This window comes from Podarcis erhardii (genome assembly GCF_964252035.2).
Source record: "Podarcis erhardii genome assembly, chromosome: Z".
Lineage (NCBI taxonomy): Eukaryota > Metazoa > Chordata > Lepidosauria > Squamata > Lacertidae > Podarcis > Podarcis erhardii.
In genome coordinates, this window is record NC_138504.1 from 27,486,814 (window position 1) to 27,507,006 (window position 20,193).

General features: G+C 42.0%; 2 protein-coding genes across 2 annotated transcripts in view; one reads left to right on the plus strand and one right to left on the minus strand.

Annotated features, from left to right (window-relative positions):
* Positions 1-20,193, minus strand: part of LOC309333557 (uncharacterized protein C8orf48) — a 417,965-nt gene that overhangs the window by 283,718 nt on the left and 114,054 nt on the right. The window lies entirely within an intron of this gene.
* The window catches only part of MTMR8 (myotubularin related protein 8), a 35,002-nt gene continuing 14,815 nt past the window's right edge, over positions 7-20,193 (plus strand). The window contains exons 1-8 of the mRNA XM_081847137.1: positions 7-139; positions 7,360-7,517; positions 9,529-9,657; positions 11,431-11,565; positions 12,392-12,524; positions 13,793-13,902; positions 14,617-14,742; positions 20,141-20,190. Of these exons, the coding sequence (XP_081703263.1) occupies positions 7,401-7,517; positions 9,529-9,657; positions 11,431-11,565; positions 12,392-12,524; positions 13,793-13,902; positions 14,617-14,742; positions 20,141-20,190 (800 nt within the window). The 5' untranslated portion in view covers positions 7-139; positions 7,360-7,400. The remainder of the gene's footprint in view (positions 140-7,359; positions 7,518-9,528; positions 9,658-11,430; positions 11,566-12,391; positions 12,525-13,792; positions 13,903-14,616; positions 14,743-20,140; positions 20,191-20,193) is intronic.

The window sequence follows — 20,193 nt, forward strand, 5'->3', positions numbered from 1 at the left end:
GTGGAGAAACTGCCTCTGACCGCATCTGGCTGTCCACTGCTTATTCACTGCAAGAATTTCCGTGTTGCTCACTTTATTATTGGTCATGAGCGGGACTGTCATGAAGTCTACACTTCCCTGCTGAAACTTTCTCAACCAGGTACTTGGAAAGTGCAGTTTGCTTCCATATGAAGGAAGGAACTTAGCTTAGTGATACAATACTTGCATTGCATGACAGAGATTTCAGGTTCAATCTCTGGCATCTCCAGGTATGCAAAAAATGACACCTGTCTATCTGGATTTCCACTGCCAGCCAAGGCAGACAGTACTGAGTGGATAAACCAATGGTCTGATTCCTATATTTCATACCCTGGCAATGCAAGTGCTTGTTGATGATGAGCTTTGGTTATTGAACTTTGAACTCTTGTTAAACCAGACAGGAAGAAAGGAAAGCATCAATAGCTCTAGCTGTTTCCATCGCTGTTAAAAGAGTGGAAATACTTTGCATTTTCTCCTCTCAGGATGTTGGTAATAATTAAAACATTAATTTTGTTTTGGTGTTTGTATAGATTAAAATTGTCTTTAAAGTTAAAAAAAAAATCTTTTGGCCCTCTAAATTAGGAACCTGAGGCCCTCCAGATGTTTTTGGACTTTAACTCCCATCAGTCACTGCCGGTCAAGAATGATGGGAACTGTAGCCATGCAGCATCTGGAGGGCTGCAGGTTTCTGATTACTAGTCAAGAGTATTTGTATTCTGCTTAAAAGATTTCTGCAGTGATTTGATGTTGGTGGGTAGTAATTAAATTTGTTAGTTGCTTGTCGCACAAAGAAGCTTTCCAAGTGACTTACAATGTATTTAAGAGCACAAGCTCACATGAAAATAAAACACATGAAATCCATAATAAACCACAAAGCAACCCTCAAAAGTAGTTATTGTTGAGAGGGAAAAGTGCCTGGATTGTGTGGTGATCAATTACATTATCAGTTTCATTTTAGAATCATATTTTTAAGAGCAAAAAAGAGAACACATTTGCTGACTTCTACTTTTAACTATGGATTGCTATAACGACTCTCGTTTTACATACCCATGGAAAGGAGGATGTGTCCTGGGAAAAGAGGACATATGGCAACCCTACTCCAGTCACTAAAACTAGAAAAAATAGATACTGTTTCAGCGTTTATAGGACCTATATGATAACAGAAAAAAATTATCTGCACTTAATACCTTATTGCATGTAATAATGGGCCATGGATGAGCTGGCTTCCTCACCTTCGAAGACAGAGCAATTTGTGTGGGATCTGGAAGAAATCCTACAGGCTGTATTGGGGACCCTGCATAGGCCTGATGAAGCTCCTTGGGTCAGTATTTGACACTGTTGAGATTAGAATACCTTTCACGTGCAGCATTCCTCAACCTAGTGTCCTCCAGGTGACTTAGACTACATCTCCCATCAGTTCCATCTAGAACAGGGCTGATGGGAATTGATGGGAATCGAAATCATATGGAGAGTACCAGATTGGGGGGCGAGCTGCACTAGAGAGTCCTACCAGCAGCTTCCATTTTCTCTCTAATTTAGGGCATCGTGGTTTTTGTTTCTTTTGTGCTTGAATACCCATAGTTTTGTTGTGGTTCAGTACCTCCACAGAATCCCACACTGTCTTTCCTCAGCAGAGCACAAATAATTACTCATTATTCACTAGTGGGTGACTGACGGTTGAAGATTACCTGTTTGGCAGACTGACTATTTTATCAGATGCTGGCAGAGACCAATCTGTCTCTGGAGAATCTGCTTACTTGAGAGTCAACAGGATAAGTTATCGATTGGATTTGCATTTGCAACGGAAAGGAAGGAGGCCTGGAAAGGCAGGGAGTGAAAAGGCAGGGAGTGAGTTATTGTTGATCTGTTTGAATTTCAAAGCTGTCACTGAGTTTGACAATGTTTCAGAGAGCTACCATGTTTTCCCAGCAAACCCAAGAGCATCATTTTGCTGTAACAGTTCTAGGCAGATGAGGTTATCAGGTTCAGATGATAAGCAAACATATTTATTTATTTCAGTTTCTTTATGAATTGCTTCCTGTGAAGCATCTCATTGTAATTTAACAGTAATAACTGAAAAAGGAAGGTCTTCAGTAGGGACCAGTGGAGACGGCATCTGTCTGATAAGTAATGGATGGGAGTTCCAAAGGGTAGATGCTGCCACATTAAAGTCCCACTTCCTACATTATATGGAGCAGACCTGCTGAGATGGTATCTGCAGAATGCCTTCTCCTGCAGAGGATATAAGGGATATAAGAGATGAGATCCTGTTTTAGGAATCAACTCCCAAGCTGTATAAAGTTTTGTGTAAAAGTACCAGCCCCTTGGAACTTGGCTCAGTAGTTAATGGGCAGCCAGTGAAATTGTATACATTTATTTATTGAATTTATATACCGCCTTTTCCTGGAAGTCTCAGGGTGGTTCGCAGAACAAAATCCAAATATAAACTACAAAATGTGTAATCAAAATAACAACAACCCAATAAGCCACCCCCAAAAAAAAAAACATTTTAAAAGGGCGTAGGATGTCAGTCAAATCAACCAAAGGCCTGGTTAAAAAGGAATGTTTTTGCCTGGTGCCTAAAGGTGTATAATGAAGGCACCAGGTGAACTTTCCTGAGGAGAGCATTACACAGACAGGGAGCCACTGCAGAGAAGGCCCGTTCTCGTGTTGCCACCCTCCTGACCTCTCGAAGAGGAGGCACAGGAAGAAGGGCCTCAGAAGGTAATCTGGGTAGGTTCATATGGAATGAGGCAGGCCTTGTGGTATTGCGGTCCTGAGCCGTTTAAGGCTTTATAGCTCAAAACCAGCACTTTGAATTGGACCCGTAAACTAATTGATAGCTGGTGCAGTCAGACTAGTATCAGTGTAATATGCTCAAACTGTCTTGCTCCAGTAAGTAACCTGGCCACTGAATTCTGCACTAGTTGAAGTTTCCAAACCCTTTAGAAGGCAGTCCTACATATAATGCCTTGCAGTGATCTAACCTTGAGGTTACCAAAGCATAGACAACAGTAGTTTGGCTATCCCTGTCGAGATAGGGACATAGCTGGACCACTGATGGTACTCCGGTCCATTGAGACCACCTGAGCCTCGAGCAACAGCAAAGGATCCAGTAGTATCCCCAAGCTATGAACCCGCTCCTTCACAGGCAGTGTAACCCCATCAAGAGCAGGCGACCTCCCACCCATCTGGTCTAGGGAACCACCCTCTAACAGTGCTTCAATCTTATCTGGATTGAGTCTCAGTTTGTTGGATCTCATGCAGTCCATTACCAAGGCAAGACACTGGTCCAGCACTTCCACTGCATCACCTGCAGTTGTAAAGGAGAAATAGAGCTGAGTGTCATCTGCATACTTCTGACAGTTCTCCAAACCTCCAGATAACCCCATCCAGCGGTTTCATGTAGAAGTTTAACAACATGGAGGATGTGATTGAGCCCTGTGGAACCCTACATTGAAGATTCCACGGGGCTGAAAAGCATTCCCCAAGCAACACCCTCTGGGAATGACCATCCAAGTAGGACTGGACCACCACAAAGCAGTGCCACCCACTCCTAGTTCAGACAGTTGCTCCGGAAGGATACTATGGTTGATGGTATTGAGAGGTCGAGAAGAATTAACAGGGACATGTTTCCCTTGTCTCGCTCTTGACAGAGGTCATCATACAGGGTAACCAAAGCAGTTTCTGTGCCAAAACTGGGCCTAAACCCTGATTGAAATGGATTCAGAAAATCAATTTATTCCAAAAGTGCTTGAATCTGGTCTGCAACCACTTATTCCAGAACCTTGCTCAGAAAGGGGAAATTAGCAACTGGCCGGTAGTTAGTTAGGTTTTCTGAATCCAGGAAAGGTTTCTTAAGGAGTGGTTTTACCACTGCCTCCTTCAAACAGGCAGGGACCACCCCTTTTCGTAAGGATGCATTCATCACTTTACTGGTCCAGCCAGCTGTTCCCTCCCTGCTGGTTTTTATCAGCCAAGAGGGGCAAAGGTCTAGAGCACAAGTGGTTGCCCTGACTGATCCTAGCACCTTGTCCACATCCTCAAGCCTTACCAACTGAAACTCATCCAACACAACAGGACTAGACTGTGCTCTAGACACCCCATGAGAGCCATCTGCTATAACAGCAGAGTCAAGGTCTTGGTGGATGCAAGCAATTTTATCCTCAAAATGCTTTGCAAACAAGCCATAGTGAGCTACTGTTGGTTCTATCACCTCCTTTGGGCCAGCCTATAAAAGGCCCCATACAACCCGGAAAAGCTCTGCCAGATGACATAATAAGGATGCAATGGAGTCAGCAAAGTATGCCTTCTTTTCTGCCTTCACTGCCACTAGGTAGGCTCAATAATGAGCCCTTACCAGTGTTTGATTGCATTCATTTGGATCTTTCCTCCACTTGCGTTCAATTTTTTTAAGCAGTGGTGCAATAAGATGGTGATATGTTTGCACAGTGAACAGCCAAGCTGCTGCATTTTGCATTAACTAGATAGTTTCAGGCACCCACATGATCAACTTTGCACCTACACACAAGCAGCAAAACCCAGGTGTTCCAATTAGTGCTAGAAACACCACCGAATGACAGCTTGTTTTTCTGATTTCCAAGAGAGAGCAGCCATTGCTGCCTGTTTCATTAGTCTTTGGTGCAACATGAGCCTAATCTAATTAATTCTGCATATTGCTTCCCAAAAACATAAGAATAACATGTTGGATCAAGCCAATGGTTTTCTAGTCCAGCATCCTGTCTCATAGTGGCCAAGCAGATGCCTTTGGGAAGCCCACAAGCTGGATGTGTTCTCCCTGGTTCTTTTTTTCCTCTTTAACATCCAGCAAAAGTTTGCTTATTCCCCTTTTCCTTCTTTTCTTTTTTGGAGACTTCTTTGGTTGGTCCTAATCAGCAAGGTTACATGTTTTCACATTCTACCCTAAGATTGGAGTTAGGCTGAGAATATGATCCCTGTGAGCTGAAACCTTGGATTTGTTTTGGCTCTTTACTTGTTGAATGCAAGCACAAAACCAAAACAAACCTCTTCCCAGAGAAAAGAGCAAGGTATCCCGCCCCCTCCGACCTTGTACTATGTAAGAGGGAACAGAAATCTTGATAATGTCAAATGTCTGCCTCACCAGAAGGGTCTGCAAAGCTTTCTTAACCTCTGATGATAAAAGTGCTATAAATGCTTTTATGTTTGACTTCATCTCCAAAGGACCAATGTGGCTACCTACAGGTTTTGGTCATATATGTACAAAGGCATCTTTTGGGGTTATTGCACATCCATAGAATCATAGAATTGTAGATTTGGAAGGGAACCTGAGGGTCATCTAGTGCAACTCCCTCAATGCAGGAATCTCAGCTAAAGCATGCATGACAGATCCAACCTCTGCTTAAAAACCTTCTATGAAGGAGAGTGCACAGCCTTCCAAGGGAGTCCATTCCACTGTTGACTAGCTCTTACCATCAGAAAGTTATTCCTCTTGTTTAGCTGAAATCTCTTTCTTATAACTTGAGTCCAGTATTCACATCCTAGCCTCTGGAGCAGGATAAAACAAGCTTGCTTCATTTTCCAAGTGACAGCCTTTTAGACAGTTGACAGTGGCTATCATATCTCCTCTCCATCACCTCTTCTACATGATAAACATACCCAGCTTCCTCAATCGTTCTTTATAAGGTTTGGTTTCCAGGCCCTTGATCATCTTGGTTGCCTCCTCTGCTCACATTCAGCTTGTCATCCTTCTTAAATAATTGCACCCTGAACTGGTCACAGTATTCCAGATGTGGTCTGACCAAGGCAGAATAGAGTGGTACTATTTTTTGATACTTGATTGCGGTCATTGACCGTAATAAAAGGACTTGACTTGACGACTTGAGTGGTACTGTTACTGTTCTTGAGCTGAACAAGAGACTTCTGTTGATACAGCGTAGAATAGTGTTAATTATTTTGCTGCTGCATCACACTGTTGTATCATTTTAAATTTGTAGTCTACGAAGATCCCTAGATCCTTTCTGTGTACAATCCAGATGTCCCCCATCTTCTTTTTGTGCAGCTGGTTATTCCTGCTTAAGTGTAGAATTTAGGGTTTAGCTTTTTCTATTTTATCTGTGTTTTTGTATTTTCATCTATAAGCCACCTCAGTTCCCAGTCTGGGGGGAAATTGGATGATGATGGTGATGGTGATTGATTAATAATAATAATAATAATAATAATAATAATAATAATAATGTTATTCTAAAATATATCCATGGGTCTTTCACAATAAAAACTTATAAACTTTAAAATACAATGAAATAGCAAAATAACCTCACAGAGCACCAAAATTCTTTTTAACAACAATAAACAATAAAAGTATCAGTAGTTTTGTTTTGTTTTGAGAAGGAGCCTAAAGGCCTGGGCAAATAGAAATATTCTTTCTTGGCACCTAAAAACCATGTACCTCCCATTCAACCTGTCGCAGAAGCTTCATGAAAGTTTGTTCTTTCTTTTAACAGTGGAATGGACAATCATATGTATATGTAGATGAATAGGAGGGAACATTGGTAAATGTCGTGTGAATTAGTAATTTAAGGGCTTTCCCCCCCAAGGCTGGGGGAGGCTGTTAAAACAAAATCTGAAATTGGAACAAAACTGAACACAAAGGAAACCTCTCAATGAGGATAGAGGAGAAATTTGTTCTGTTTTACTGCTACAGCTCAAACATCAGCTGGATAGCTCCGTTGGTTAGAGTGTGGTGCTGATTATACCAAGGTTGCAGGTTTGATTCCCATATGGGACAGCTGCATATTCCTGCATTGCAGGGGATTAGACTAGATTATCCTCAGGGTCCCTTCCAACCTGACAGTTCTGTGATTCTATTTTACCTAATTCACACCTTCTAAACCAAAACACAGTTATCCTTTTAAATTCACACTTCTCTGAATTGTGATGCAGTTTTTTGTAATGCAGTTTTCCCACCAAAAATGTGTATATAAAAAAAGCATATGTTAGAGGAACGTGTGTGCAAAAATATGTATAATAGTGAATGAACTGTCCCCACCCAGACCCCATAGAAAGGAATTATATTAGGGGAATTGCCAAAAAATGAGTACAGATTTTGTGCTGACTTGTAAAGAAAAGCATATGCCGTTTTAAAATGGCACATTTATTTATCTATTTTAAAAAAGCATAAATAGAGCACGCTGAGCCTAAAACTGGAAAAACAAGTAACCAAGCAGAGCACATTTGCAGAGTAATCCATCCCTACTCCTGATTCCACTTGTGTGTGTGTATGTGTACCTGTGATTTATGAAGGATTCTGGCTTACACAATCACTTATCTTTTTCCTCTTTCAAAATTGTTTTTGTGCTCTAGTGAAACCGGAAGAGCTTTATGCATTCTCTTACAATCCCAAAATGCCCAAAGAGAACCGGGAGATGGGCTGGAAGCTGATAGATGTCAAAGTAGACTACCAGCGCATGGGGATTCCAAATGACTATTGGGAAATAACCGATTTTAACAAAGACTATGAGGTAATTCTTGTTCAGACGGCAGCTTAATGCAGTGTTTCATTCCAATGGCTTGTTATATTTTTCATTCTAATTTTGTTCATGTATTATTTATTTTACTTGTGAGCTGCTTCAAAAGATGAATATCCTTAAAGGCAGGATATAAATAAGCAGAAGAATACCAACTATCTTCCAGTGGCAAATATGCCCTTTTCTGGGCAAAGTGCTTGAGAAGGTGTTGGCAGTCCAGCTTCAGGCATGCTCAAAGGAAGCTGATTGCTTGGATCCAATCCCTTCCAGCTTCAGACCTGGTCATGGCACTGAAACAGCTTTTGTCATCCTAGTTGATGACATTTATCAGAAGAGAGATGTGGAGACTGTGCCCCTGCTCCTACTCCTTGATCTTTTTGCAGTTTTTGATACTGTTGACCATAGTATCCTTTTGAGGCAGCTCAGAGAGGTAAGGGTTGGGGGCACTGTATTTCAGTAACTCTGCTCCTACCTCCAGGTCCATTTCCAGAAAGTAGGCTACTGTTCAGCACCATGGCAGTTGTCCTCTGGTATCCTGCAGGATTCCATCTTATCCCCCATGCTCTGGTGACTGGGAGTGGCTGCCGAGACCATATAACACCGGTCCTGAAAGACCTACATTGGCTCCCAGTACGTTTCCGAACACAATTCAAAGTGTTGGTGCTGACCTTTAAAGTGCTAAATGGCCTTGGCCCAGTATACCTGAAGGAGCATCTCCATCCCCGTTGTTCATCTCATACACTGAGGTCCAGCGCTGAGGGCCTTCTGGCATTTCCCTCACTGCGAGAAGTGAGGTTACAGGGAACCAGGCAGAGGGCCTTCTCGGTAGTGGTGTGTGTCTTGTGGAACGCCCTCCCATCACATGTCAAGGAAATAAACAACTATCTGACTTTTAGAATATATCTGAAGGCAGCCCTGTTAAGGGAAGTTTTTAGTGTCTGACACTGTATTGTTTTTAATATTCAGTTGGAAGCCGCCCAGAGTGCCTGGGGAAACCTAGCCAGATGGGCGTGGTATAAATAATAAAATTGTTGTTGTTGTTGTTGTTGTTGTTGTTGTTTAACATCTATTTGAATTTTCTGGGAGCTGTTGTCATGAGATTTGGAGTGACACGTCATCAATATGCAGATGACACCAAGCTTTATCTCTTTGTTCCCTTTGGATCAGGAGAGGCGGGTGAGGTGTTAGACCAGTGCTTGGAGGCACTGATGGAATGGATGTGGGCCAATAGAATGAAGCTGAATGCTGAAAGTACAGAGGTGGAACCTTTGATTTCTAGGGGCAGCAGACAAAGAATCTCAAAAAAGAAAACCCACCATAAAACCCCTTCTATTTTCCCTTTACTCTTAACTTGGTTAAGTATGTCTTAAGTGATTTGGACATCCCATGGATGGGGCTCTGGAAGGCTGGAAAGCCATTTGGAAAAGGCCCATAATTTTATAAAATAAGGCTGGATATGTTAAGGAAGGATAAAACTGAACTAATTATGCATCACTTGTTTTGGGATACAAGCTTTTATATTGCTACATTGCAATAAGGTGTATTAAGGAGATAATAATCTATGAGAAACAGTACAAGGTCAGGGAGAAAACCTTCTCTTCTCTCTAGCCTTGCATTCTATAAAAGACTGTTGAAACAAACCACACATAAAAGGGTCCTGTAACACATCTCCTTAAAACAGTTACTGTTGGGCTTTGGTGAGCTTTCCCTGGGGAATTGTACAACAGTGAAACTACAACTGAAAAGGTCTGACTTGTTAATCAAACTGACCTTACATGTCCAGGAAACTTACAGAAAGGTCCCTCTCTTCTAGATCATAATGAACAGTAATGCTGTGCGTTCTGTCAGTCAGAGCAATTTAGAATGAGTGTTTGGTGCGTGCTTGCTTGCTTGTAGCAATAGTATCTTACTCCTGCTGATTCTGAACAAATACTGCTAAACACCTTAACACATTTGCAGCTGACTTAGCTTTAATATCAATGTTGAGTTTCTTTTTGTATCTTAGGTTTGCAGCACATACTCTCCAGATCTAGTGGTGCCTAAAGCAGCTACTAGGGCAACGGTGCTGGGGAGCTCAAAGTTTCGAAGCCGGGGTCGGATACCAGCACTTTCCTACTTCTACAAAGAGAATAATGTTAGTAACACATGCTCTGCTTTTCATGGGGTTTTGGTCTTCCTCCATAGTCAATCCCGTCGTCTTCCTCGGGACTCAACCTGATTGTGCTGTATGTGTAGACTAGGGGTGGGGAACCAATGGCTCTCCAGACATTACTGGACAACAGGTCCCATCTTCCTTGATCAGTATCAATATTTGGAGCTGAAGTCCAGCAACATGCAGAGGGCAACAGGTTCCCCACCGCTAGGATAGATCAAGCCTTAGACAATGCTTATTGATGCAGAGGGCAATCTTGTCTTCTTGTACTGAAATTGCTACCTTGAAACTATTTTAGCTTTACATTTTAAACACATGTAAATATTGCTCATGTCTTCTCTCTTCCTCTACCATACCATATGACTTCTTGGCAACATTTTACAGAAGTGGCTGGGCAAATTAATTTTGGCCATGATTTGTCGCTTTACGACATAGCATGGCCAAAATTATTTTGCCCAGTTTTGGTGGGGCCCATCCTAAATTGACTAGATGTTCTTTTTCAGAATTTCATTTAGAGAAGAGATGAGGAAAAGCAGCTTCTTAAAATTAAATATTATTACAGTTTTAAACTGGACTCCTAAAATCAGGAGCCCGGAATTGTGATTTTCCAGTGTTGTTTCATCCACAATTTGTGGAGGGGATGTGGAGGTGAAATGAGTAAAGTTAGATGGTTCAGCAACTACTGGCTCCTGATGACTATTAGCTCTTGGCTGACTGAGGCATGTACAGCAATTTTTTGGTGTCTCCTTTTCCACACACACCCCACATTGTCCTAGGGAGACAATGCAGGACTGATGGGGAGAACCAGCTCCTGGCTATACACACCCCAGCCTGCAACTGTTGGTGAAGTCTTCAGTGCACACAGATGCCTTGGCTCTGGCCTTGTGGTGACTCAGTGGGGGCCTTGCCAGAATCTCTTTATGGGAAACCCCATGGACAGCAGTAAGTTTCTCCTCTTGGTCTCACCTGAAACTCTTTTACCCAGTTCCATTTTGCACAGAACTTAGTGGCAACACTTCATTCAGATCAATTCAGAACAGCATTTTTCTTCTTGAAAACTACAGATCTGGTTATGTTGGGCAATGTTCAGCTAATTATATTTCAACTCTGCTAATCTCAGCTTTTTGAAACAGGAAATAGCTTGCAACAGAGAACCCTCTTTTATTCATTGTTGGCCTGATTTAAATGGCACTGGTTCTCATTGTGGAATAAAATGCTGAGCATTTAGCTTTTAACTTTGCTGCCCTTGCAGTGCCCTAGGTTCAAGTATGGACAGAATTATTTTGTTACTGCATTTTGGGGGAACTTCCCTTGGTTGGTGGTATATGCGTTTTCATGCCAGTATTCTGGTTACTCAGCATTGTCAGTGGTTTGGGAGAAGAATGATGATCAAAAGTAAATGGATATGAGGGTGATGATCTCATTTCACAAAAGGCACTGTCTCATCCAAAAGGAGGTATTCTTGGAATTAAAGCTGTTTCTCCTAACCCTCCTAAACATTGGCAGGCCAGATAAACTTCAAACAGCTGTTAAAAGATAAGTTGGTTTCCCTCCCCACAATTGTGTCGCTTCTGTATACTCTCATAAAACTTTCTCTCATAATATTTATGCATGTTGGTAGACCAAGGCAATTGCTTAATACCCTGCTGCTTCTATCTGCAAGTTGTGGGTGGAGAAAAGCAGGTGCCTTACTGCACAATTCTGTGCTGGAGAACTTCTTACCTGCTACATGTGACATACTCTTGTTTCTTTCAGGCTGCAATATGCCGTTGTAGTCAGCCCTTGTCTGGGTTAAGTGCTCGTTGCCCAGAGGATGAACAGCTGCTGCAAGCACTTAGGGAAGCCAATCCAGGAAGTCCCTTCATGTATGTTGTAGACACAAGGCCAAAGGTATCACTTCATGGGATCTGGGGGCACTTGTGTGGTCAACAACTCTGACTTTGACATTGCCTAAACACAGTGTGGCCATAAAGGGATTCTGCTAGGGAGGAGAATCATGACATCCTTTTCCTAGTTTCATGGGCCTTACATAGTCCTTGGACTGCTTCATGTGGACCTTGGGCTAACTTCTTGCAGGTGGTAAGAAGGAGGGAAAGGAGAGGAAAGAGGTTGGCACATTTTGTTCTTCCCAGCCCACCACTGCATGTACCTCCCACAACAGATTATCCGCAAGGGAATGTGGCCATCAGCAGAAAAAGCGTTACCAGCTCTTGACACTACTGATGCTTCTCACACATGCACAAAAGGATCTGCCAGTCACTTCATATTTGCTACTCAGTTAGTATGCCTTTTAAATCAGCCTTCTGCAACTTGATGCTCTCCAGATGTTTTGGGCAGAAACTCCCATTAACCCTAGCCTGCACAATGGAAGTTATGGTCCAAAGCATATGGAAGGCACCAGGTCAGGGAAGGCAGATTTATCTCTTCTTAACTGGCTGCTACTTGCAGCAGGTGGCAAAAAATACTGACAATGATGCATCATTTAATACTTAGCATCCCTAGGGGAAAGAGGAGAACATTATGGTAGGATTGTAGCCTTGCAGTTCTGATAATGTTCTAGTTTCTGTCTTAGAAATTTTTGTGAGACACCACACTGTATATAGGAAGAATTCCACTTTTAAAGTTACTTTTTCAAATAATGCTAAAGAGGGCCAGTGGGTGTGTATGTATCAGAAAGGGCTGTGCATAATCATTTTTTGCTACCCAATTTTTCCAGCTGAATGCCATGGCCAACCGAGCTGCTGGAAAGGGTTATGAGAATGTTGATAACTACGACAACATTCGTTTTAAATTCATTGGTATTGAAAACATCCATGTTATGAGGAGCAGCCTGCAGAAGCTACTGGAAGGTGTGTTTGGTTTTTTTATTTTGGCTGGCCACTTGCGATGATCACCTGTTGAGATACGTTGCTGTAAGACAGGCAATTATTGTAGACACAGGAGCCTGTGTACTCTGCAGGTGTGGGACAGGCAAGAGATTAGGAGAGTAAATAACCTGGCAGCTCTCCCGGCTTGCTGAAGTGGCTTGCTGGTGTTACAGCTTGCTCTAAAAAGCAATATTCAGAGAGATGAAAGCTGGTGGGGGATAAACACCTGCATTTTAATTTTAAAGCACATTGAGAAAGGAGGGTTTGAACTATTTGAGCTGCAGAGTTCAGAGTCTTCCTTGTGAAATCAGAAGTGACCAACTTCTTTATATGGAGGAGGAGGGTCGAATCATTCCTGGCCAAGCTGTTTGGAGGCAGGATTCTCCCCAGACATGATATCACCAAGGGAAATCTGATCCTGCAGGGTGAATAAGCTGGCTTTCTGTCACTTCTCACAAGCTGCCAGCTGAATCAGAGTGGTACCTGATGGCACTTTGTTGCACACAAGTTTGTGTTTCCACTTTGGAGGATACCTTGTGAGGTGACTGGATGCCCCAAAGGCTTTTCACCTTTGGTACATAGCAGTGATGGAGTGCCTCTTTCCATTCCAGCCTGCCCAAGCATTAAGGTTTTCATATCCGTGAGTTCCATCTCTTGGAGAGATGCATTATGCATCTGCAAAGGATAGGGCCTTCTTGGTGGTTTTGCCCTGGATTTGGCATACACTCCCACAGAAGGGCCGAATGGTGTGTACTCCTTTTGCCACTTCGTTTTGGATTAATATTCCTCAGATTTTATTCCCATCTCATTTTTATTGTTTTAATATTGTATTGATATTTAGAATTTTTATGCACACTGCCCTGGAATCCATGCTTGAATGAAGTTTAGGAATCTGCAAATTTCTTTTTTTTAAGCAAAGCACATAACCTGATAATATTAATAATAGTAATTATTATTTTATTTATATACCACCCAGCTGACTGGGTTGTCTCAGCCACTTGTGAGTGGCTCCCAAGAGATTATTAAAAACACAATTTTTGCTTCTCAGTTAACATGCCTTTTAAATCAGCCTTTTGCAAGGTGCATGGCTGAAAGACTCCCTAGTTTCTGACTACATGAAGGAGGAATTTATATTGGGTAGCAATTTCTGAGTGGCCTTCACACAAACAATTTCTCAATGCTTGGAAGAAACTTCCATAATGATAGAGACAGTTGTATGTTTATCATACCTTCCGCTTTTGTTCCTTTAGTGTGTGAAACGAAATCTCCTTCAATGAGTGATTTCCTTACTGGCTTAGAGAACTCTGGCTGGTTACGGCACATTAAAGCTGTAATGGATGCTGGTGTCTTTCTTGCTAAGGTAAGGCCCACCTCTGAATTTCCAAAGATATCCGTCATCAGAGAAATAGGAGAGCAGGAGTGAAAGCTTTATTGCTTGGGCTGTGCTTGGGTGAGGCAGATCTTGAATGAACACTAGGGAAAGTAGGTCTTCTGTGTTAAACCTGTCATAGTTCCATGACTTTTACATGGAATTGGCACTTCAGTGTGCTCAAGAGGAGGCAGTTCCACTATTCAGCTTGATTAGGAAGTTGTTCAGTGTTGGGGCACTCTTAAGGGCAGCAGAAAAAACTAACAGATCATTGAAAGTCCTTGATGGCAAGAACCATAGAGGGGAAATCATAAGTTTGTTTTTTCATATCCAGGCTATTAAAACAAATGGAGGGCCACCTACTTAAATGGGGGATGTTGGAGGGGGTCATGTGTTCTGTAGGCTAGGAATGGAAAACGTGATGCCCTCCAGATGTTGCTGAACTCCCAACTCACATCAGCACCAGTCAGCATGGCCCACAGTCAGGGATGATGGTAGTTGTAGTCCAGTACGAAGGATCACAGGTTCCCCATCTGTCCTCTAGGCTCCACCTGCTTCATAGTTCATTGTTTGGCCTTCTCTCCATATTGGTATCATGTAATCCAGCATTTTATTTAAAGCAGCAGTCAAAATGTTTTGCTGTGAAATGTTCAGGAGGTTTATATGGTATGTTTTTATTTGTGTGTGCCATCTCACCTGTCATAGGCAGTGAAAGATGAAGGTGCCACTGTCCTAGTGCACTGCTCTGATGGCTGGGATCGCACTGCCCAGGTCTGCTCAGTGGCCAGCCTCCTCTTGGACCCCTTTTATCGGACCTTTAAGGGATTTATGGTAAGAGCAGGAGAAGATCTGTCTTCGCTTTTTTGTTTTTAAACCATATGGTCGATTCATGTAAATGGTTAGAATTGGTCTATGTGTAAACAAATCCTAATTAAAGCATCTGATTGCTTCTGTTGAATGCTTGTGATTTGGAGAAGTCATGGTGCAGTTGCACATGACAAATCTAATTAATTTGAACAGTGGTGGGACTGGGGGATTCTGATATATCATATATGACATGCCCCTTGACTTCTTTATATACAGTGGTACCTTGGGTTACATACGCTTCAGGTTTCAGACTCCTCTAACCCAGAAATAGTACCTCGGGTTAAGAACTTTGCTTCAGGATGAGAACAGAAATCATGCTCTGGCAGTGCAGCAGCAGCAGGAGACCCCATTAGCTAAAGTGGTACCTCAGGTTAAGAACAGTTTCAGGTTAAGAATGGACCTCCAGAACAAATTAAGTTTTTAACCCGAGGTACCACTGTATTTTCAAGCAGTGATGTGGGATGGAATTTTTTTGGGTGCTTTATGTCTCTACAGAATTTTTTTCTGTTTCATAAGTTAATTAAGTTAATGAATACCGATTGCAAATACAGTATTAGTCAAGCTTGACAATTTCAAAGGTTTTAGCTTTGTTTACTGAAAACATGTAAAATAAACAAGCTGAATTAGAACACTCTCTAGGGCATCAGAAAATGTTCTGATCCAAAATGAAATCCAGTACAAATCATCTTTTGCAAATTTACCCTAATTTGCATAAGACATTCTTGAACTGTCTTCAGGAGCACTGAGTGAAGGTGAGCAGGCAGGTTATGGCATAGGCAGCTGCAGTTCCTGGTACCAGCTAACAGAATGCTTATGGGCCAGGCAGTGATGTGCAGTTGTGCCTACTCTCCTTCTTCCACAGCTAAGCAGATGGGAGGCAAAGCCGTTCCACTGGGCAGGGCTGCACTTTTACTGCAATAGTATGCATCAATGTCACTATTTCATACTTTGAACTTGCAGGGCATTTTTCTCTGTGCACATATGAACATAACATCAGTCTAATAAGACTTGAAGTAAAGACTAATGTGAGTTGTGGGGGAGGCTCTCCCTTATTTCATACAGCTCATACATATTTTTTTAATTAAAGCCATCTATTCTTGCAGTTAAACTTCTGCATAAATGTTTGTCTTTATTCAGTCTGAGGGTATGTGTGATAGACCACCATAATGAATTGTTTCTCTCCCTTTCAGTTTTAACCAAGAATGATAGCTGATACTGAGATTGTTTCATTTATTAGCATTCTTTGACAACTGAAGTGAAGGGTTGTACTAGGTTGCTTATTAGCACTCTTTGGGTTTACTCCCCAGTTTTTACAACAAGATACTTTTTGAGCGCTACAGCTTTATAATCCACTGAGGAAAAAGGCTTAAACCCTTCTAGAGGAACTGTGCTGGGGGACTTGTGATTTCAAATTTCTGTAATGTAAGCTGCCTTTTAGGATGATAAAGTAAACAAAGTTAGCAACTACTGTATTTTTCGCCCCATAGGACGCACCGCCCTATAGGACGCACCTAGTTTTTTTGGGGGGGGGATAAAGAAAGAAAAAATATTTTCCCCCCAGGCACGGGGCTGGCGCGGGGGAAGCCCGAGCTTCCCCCGACCCCAGCCCCCAGAACAGCCTGCTATCCGCAAGCCTAGGGAGCCGCGCCGGTCTCCCCAGGCTTGCGGACAGCTGTGCGAAGCCCAGGCGCGCTCTTCAGCGCGCCCAAGGCTTCGGAATGCAGGCAGCTCTGCGCAACCCTCCAGAGCCTGGCGCGGCTTGGCGCCGGGCTCCCGAGGGTCACGCAGAGCTACGCAGAGCCCGGGAGGGCAGGCAGCTCTGTGCGACCTTCTGGAGGCCGGCGTGGCTTGGCGCCAGGCTCCGGACGGTTGCGCAGAGCTTCCTGAAGCCTGGAGAGCGAGAGCCTCTCGCTCTCCAGGCTTCAGCAAAAGCCTGTATTCGCCTTCATTTTTGGAGGGGAAAAAGTGTGTCCTATAGGGCAAAAAATACGGTATATGCATCAACTTATGTCTGCCTGATATCTGCTACTGCTACTCGACATAGTAAGGAAAGAATTACTGTGCAAAATGCTGAAGAATTACTGTGCAAAATGCCCTGTATGTTAAATCACAACCAGCATTATTTTTAAAGCTTCCTTACACTTATTAGGCAGTTAAAATGCTAATTTTGAAAACACACACACACCACAGTGAATGCAGGTTTGCAGTCTAAAAATAAACAGCACAATGGATGACAGAAATATGACTCATTCTGGCTTCAGAGATTTCATTACATATTGGCTATCAGATTCAAATTCATATTTGTGTGGCTTTATTAGAGGGTAGATTTATTTTGAACGAAAAGAACAATATTAAATATTGGAATGTGTTGCTGAATTTCCATATCATGGGCTACACACAGCCAGGATTCTAAGTTGACGTGGTCTGTCCTACATTAGAGATTCATATGCTCAGTGTATAAGCACAGCATTTCATATAATTAAAGATACAAGCGTATGTGCGGCACTGCATAATCTGATCCTAAGGTGTACCTCAGAATGCTTCCAGGCACTTAAAAAATACTCACTGGAGGCATTTCATGATTCTAAATGGTTTTTCGGTTTTTATGTCACTCTGAGGTTGACATAAATTGGTCTTCGAGGAGATGAGTCATGCATCTGTGTATGTTGTCTGTTTTCTTCCATGGGAGGGCTGCTGGAGCAATCCCGTATCATGTAGAAATGCTTGTCTTAGAATTGGAAATCTAAGTGTGTGGCGGTGTTGCTTTTGAATGCAAAAATCACTTGTGGGAAGGGAAATGAGGATTTTTCAGTTCTACTGTGTCTCCACATGCATTTCTTCCTTGGGCATCTTTCTAGAAGCCCTCCTGCAGAGGAAAATATTGTAAGAGATCTGATAAATGTTACTTGGCTATATTAACAGTCCTTTAATAGGCTGCTCCTTCCCTTGCGCAGAACGAGGTAGAAGAATTCCGGGCTATACCACATCAGTCTGAAGGTGGAGTTGTTCATTCTTCCCCCTCCCCTATATATAAAAAAAACCCTATAGCACACTAGTACATTAGGGAAAGGGCTGTGTTAAAATCTCTCATGGTGAAGTGCTTGTTTATTACATGCTATAAGCTTTCTGTGGAGTGGGAGTACATTCAAGAATATGACACATACATGATGTGGTATAGTTCAGAATTATACTGCCTCATTCCTCATTTATAGCCAGGCACTTAGAGCTATTTTGCACACAATGCTCACCCTATTAAAGCATCTCCATGATGCTGATGTTCAGAATTCTTGATGTTCTGATCTTGTCCTGAAACAACCTGCATTTGGCAAGAGCTTCATGATTTAACAAAGAACTGAAATTGCTATGATATTCCAAAGGTTATCAAGCAGCTACTTTTCGGGTAGTAGAGAGATACAATTAACGATGAAAATCTTTGAATTGACTGCGTCTTTATTTATTGATGCTAGGCTTCATGCTGCTGTTTGCTGCCATTGCTGCACTGGACCCTTTTCCAAGTTAATTAGATACACACCAATGGTATAATAAAATCAGGACATTTATTCACAGTGCAAGAGGAACAATTAGCTACCTTTTTGGCTTCTGTTACAGATAGGTAGCCGTGTTGGTCTGCCATGGTCAAAACAAAATAAAAAAATTCCTTCCAGTAGCACCTTAAAGACCAACTGAGTTAGTTCTAGGTATGAGCTTTCGTGTGCATGCACACTTCTTCAGATACTTTTGGCTTCTGTTGTTTTACGTCACGCTGTTCCTTTCGTAGTAGCTACCATTTCCCGCTTCTCCCCATCCCAACTCCTACGGAAAATTAGCTACCATGGATGGAGAAGAGGGTCCCAGTGCTAACAATGAGACCCTCTTCTCCATTCTTCGTAGCTTTCATAGTTTTCATAGCCATTCCTCCACCAGCGGGTATGATTTCTAGCCCCCCCCCTCCAAATCTTAAGCTTTCTCTGTATTTAGGAGGGAGGAGAACCTTTAGAAATCTTAAGTGAAAGAACTTCAGATTGATTTGTGTTAGTGTAATTTGTTTATATCTGAGCAATATTGGGGAGAGCATTGAGGTGGCTCCTGCACTGAGGCTTGAGCTTATTGCTGCTGCTGTTCACTATCTTGGTTGTTGGCTTTATGTCCCACTGTTCTTCCAAAGGAGCCCAGGGGTGACAAACATATCCACAGTTTAAAAGCAAAAGCTGTTGTCCCCCCAAAATGCTTAACTGCACTCTGCCCTAGAAACCTTACTCCCTTGTCCTCTGTCTAAATCAATGTTTCCCAAACTTGTGTCTCCAGCTGTTTTCGGACTACAGTTCCCATCATCCCTGATCACTGGTCCTGCTAACTAGGGATGATGGGAGTTGTAACCCAAAAACAGCTGGACTCCCAAGTTTGGGAAAGACTATTCTGGATAATTTGCATCCAGGAGGGCACCCTTGCCTTATTAAGAATGACTTGCAGCATTTGAAATGGGCCGCAGAACACAGTGAGAGCACACTTAAGCCCTGTCCCAGTACTCTCAGGAAAAGGGAGTGGGGTCTTCAGTTACTGAAAAATGTGGGCTGAGGATTTCTTTTCCCTCTTCCTGCTTCAGAGCCTCTTTGGGTTAAAATTTGCCCAATTCCTGCTCCAGATAGATCAGTCATTGCTTGGGATTTTTAAAATTTATTTATCTGCATAGTTCTTGGTTATTATTTTTTAAAAAACACACCTCTAAGCAGTTTACATAAAATATACAATAATCTGATTTACATCCTATGCCCTTTTAAAAATGTGTTTTTTGTGGGGGGGGTGCTATTGAGTTGTTGTTATTTTTATTATGTATTTTATAGTTTTATATCTTGATTTTATTCTGTGAACTACCCTGAAAGCCCAGGGTATAGGGTGGTATATAAATAATAATAATAATAATAATAATAATAATAATAATAATTAAATAAATAAATAAATAAAATGCAAACCAGAGTTAAAAACCTATTACTGTAAAACAGAAACCCAAAATATAAATAAAACCAGCAGTTAAATAGACGTTATAAAATAATATTACATGTCAGCTTTACATACTGTAGTAGGCTTGCCTAAACAGAAAAGGTTTTAGCAGGTGCTATAAACAGTACAGCAAGGACACCTTCCTAATGTTAATGGGCAGAGTTCCAGAGTGTAGGTGCTGCCACACTGAAAGATCAAATGGACGGTGTCTAGGCACAGTTGGTTTTTCTGATGGACGTGACAGCCTGGTCTTACACTTGTTTAGCCCGAAGTAAGTCCTGATGTGCTGCCCTGAATGGTGCCACTTATTTTTCTTTGTAAGCCACTTTGTAATTTAATTTCTGTCTCTAATTTATCATTAAAGGTCCTGATAGAAAAGGAATGGATTGCAATGGGCCACAAGTTCTCACACAGGTA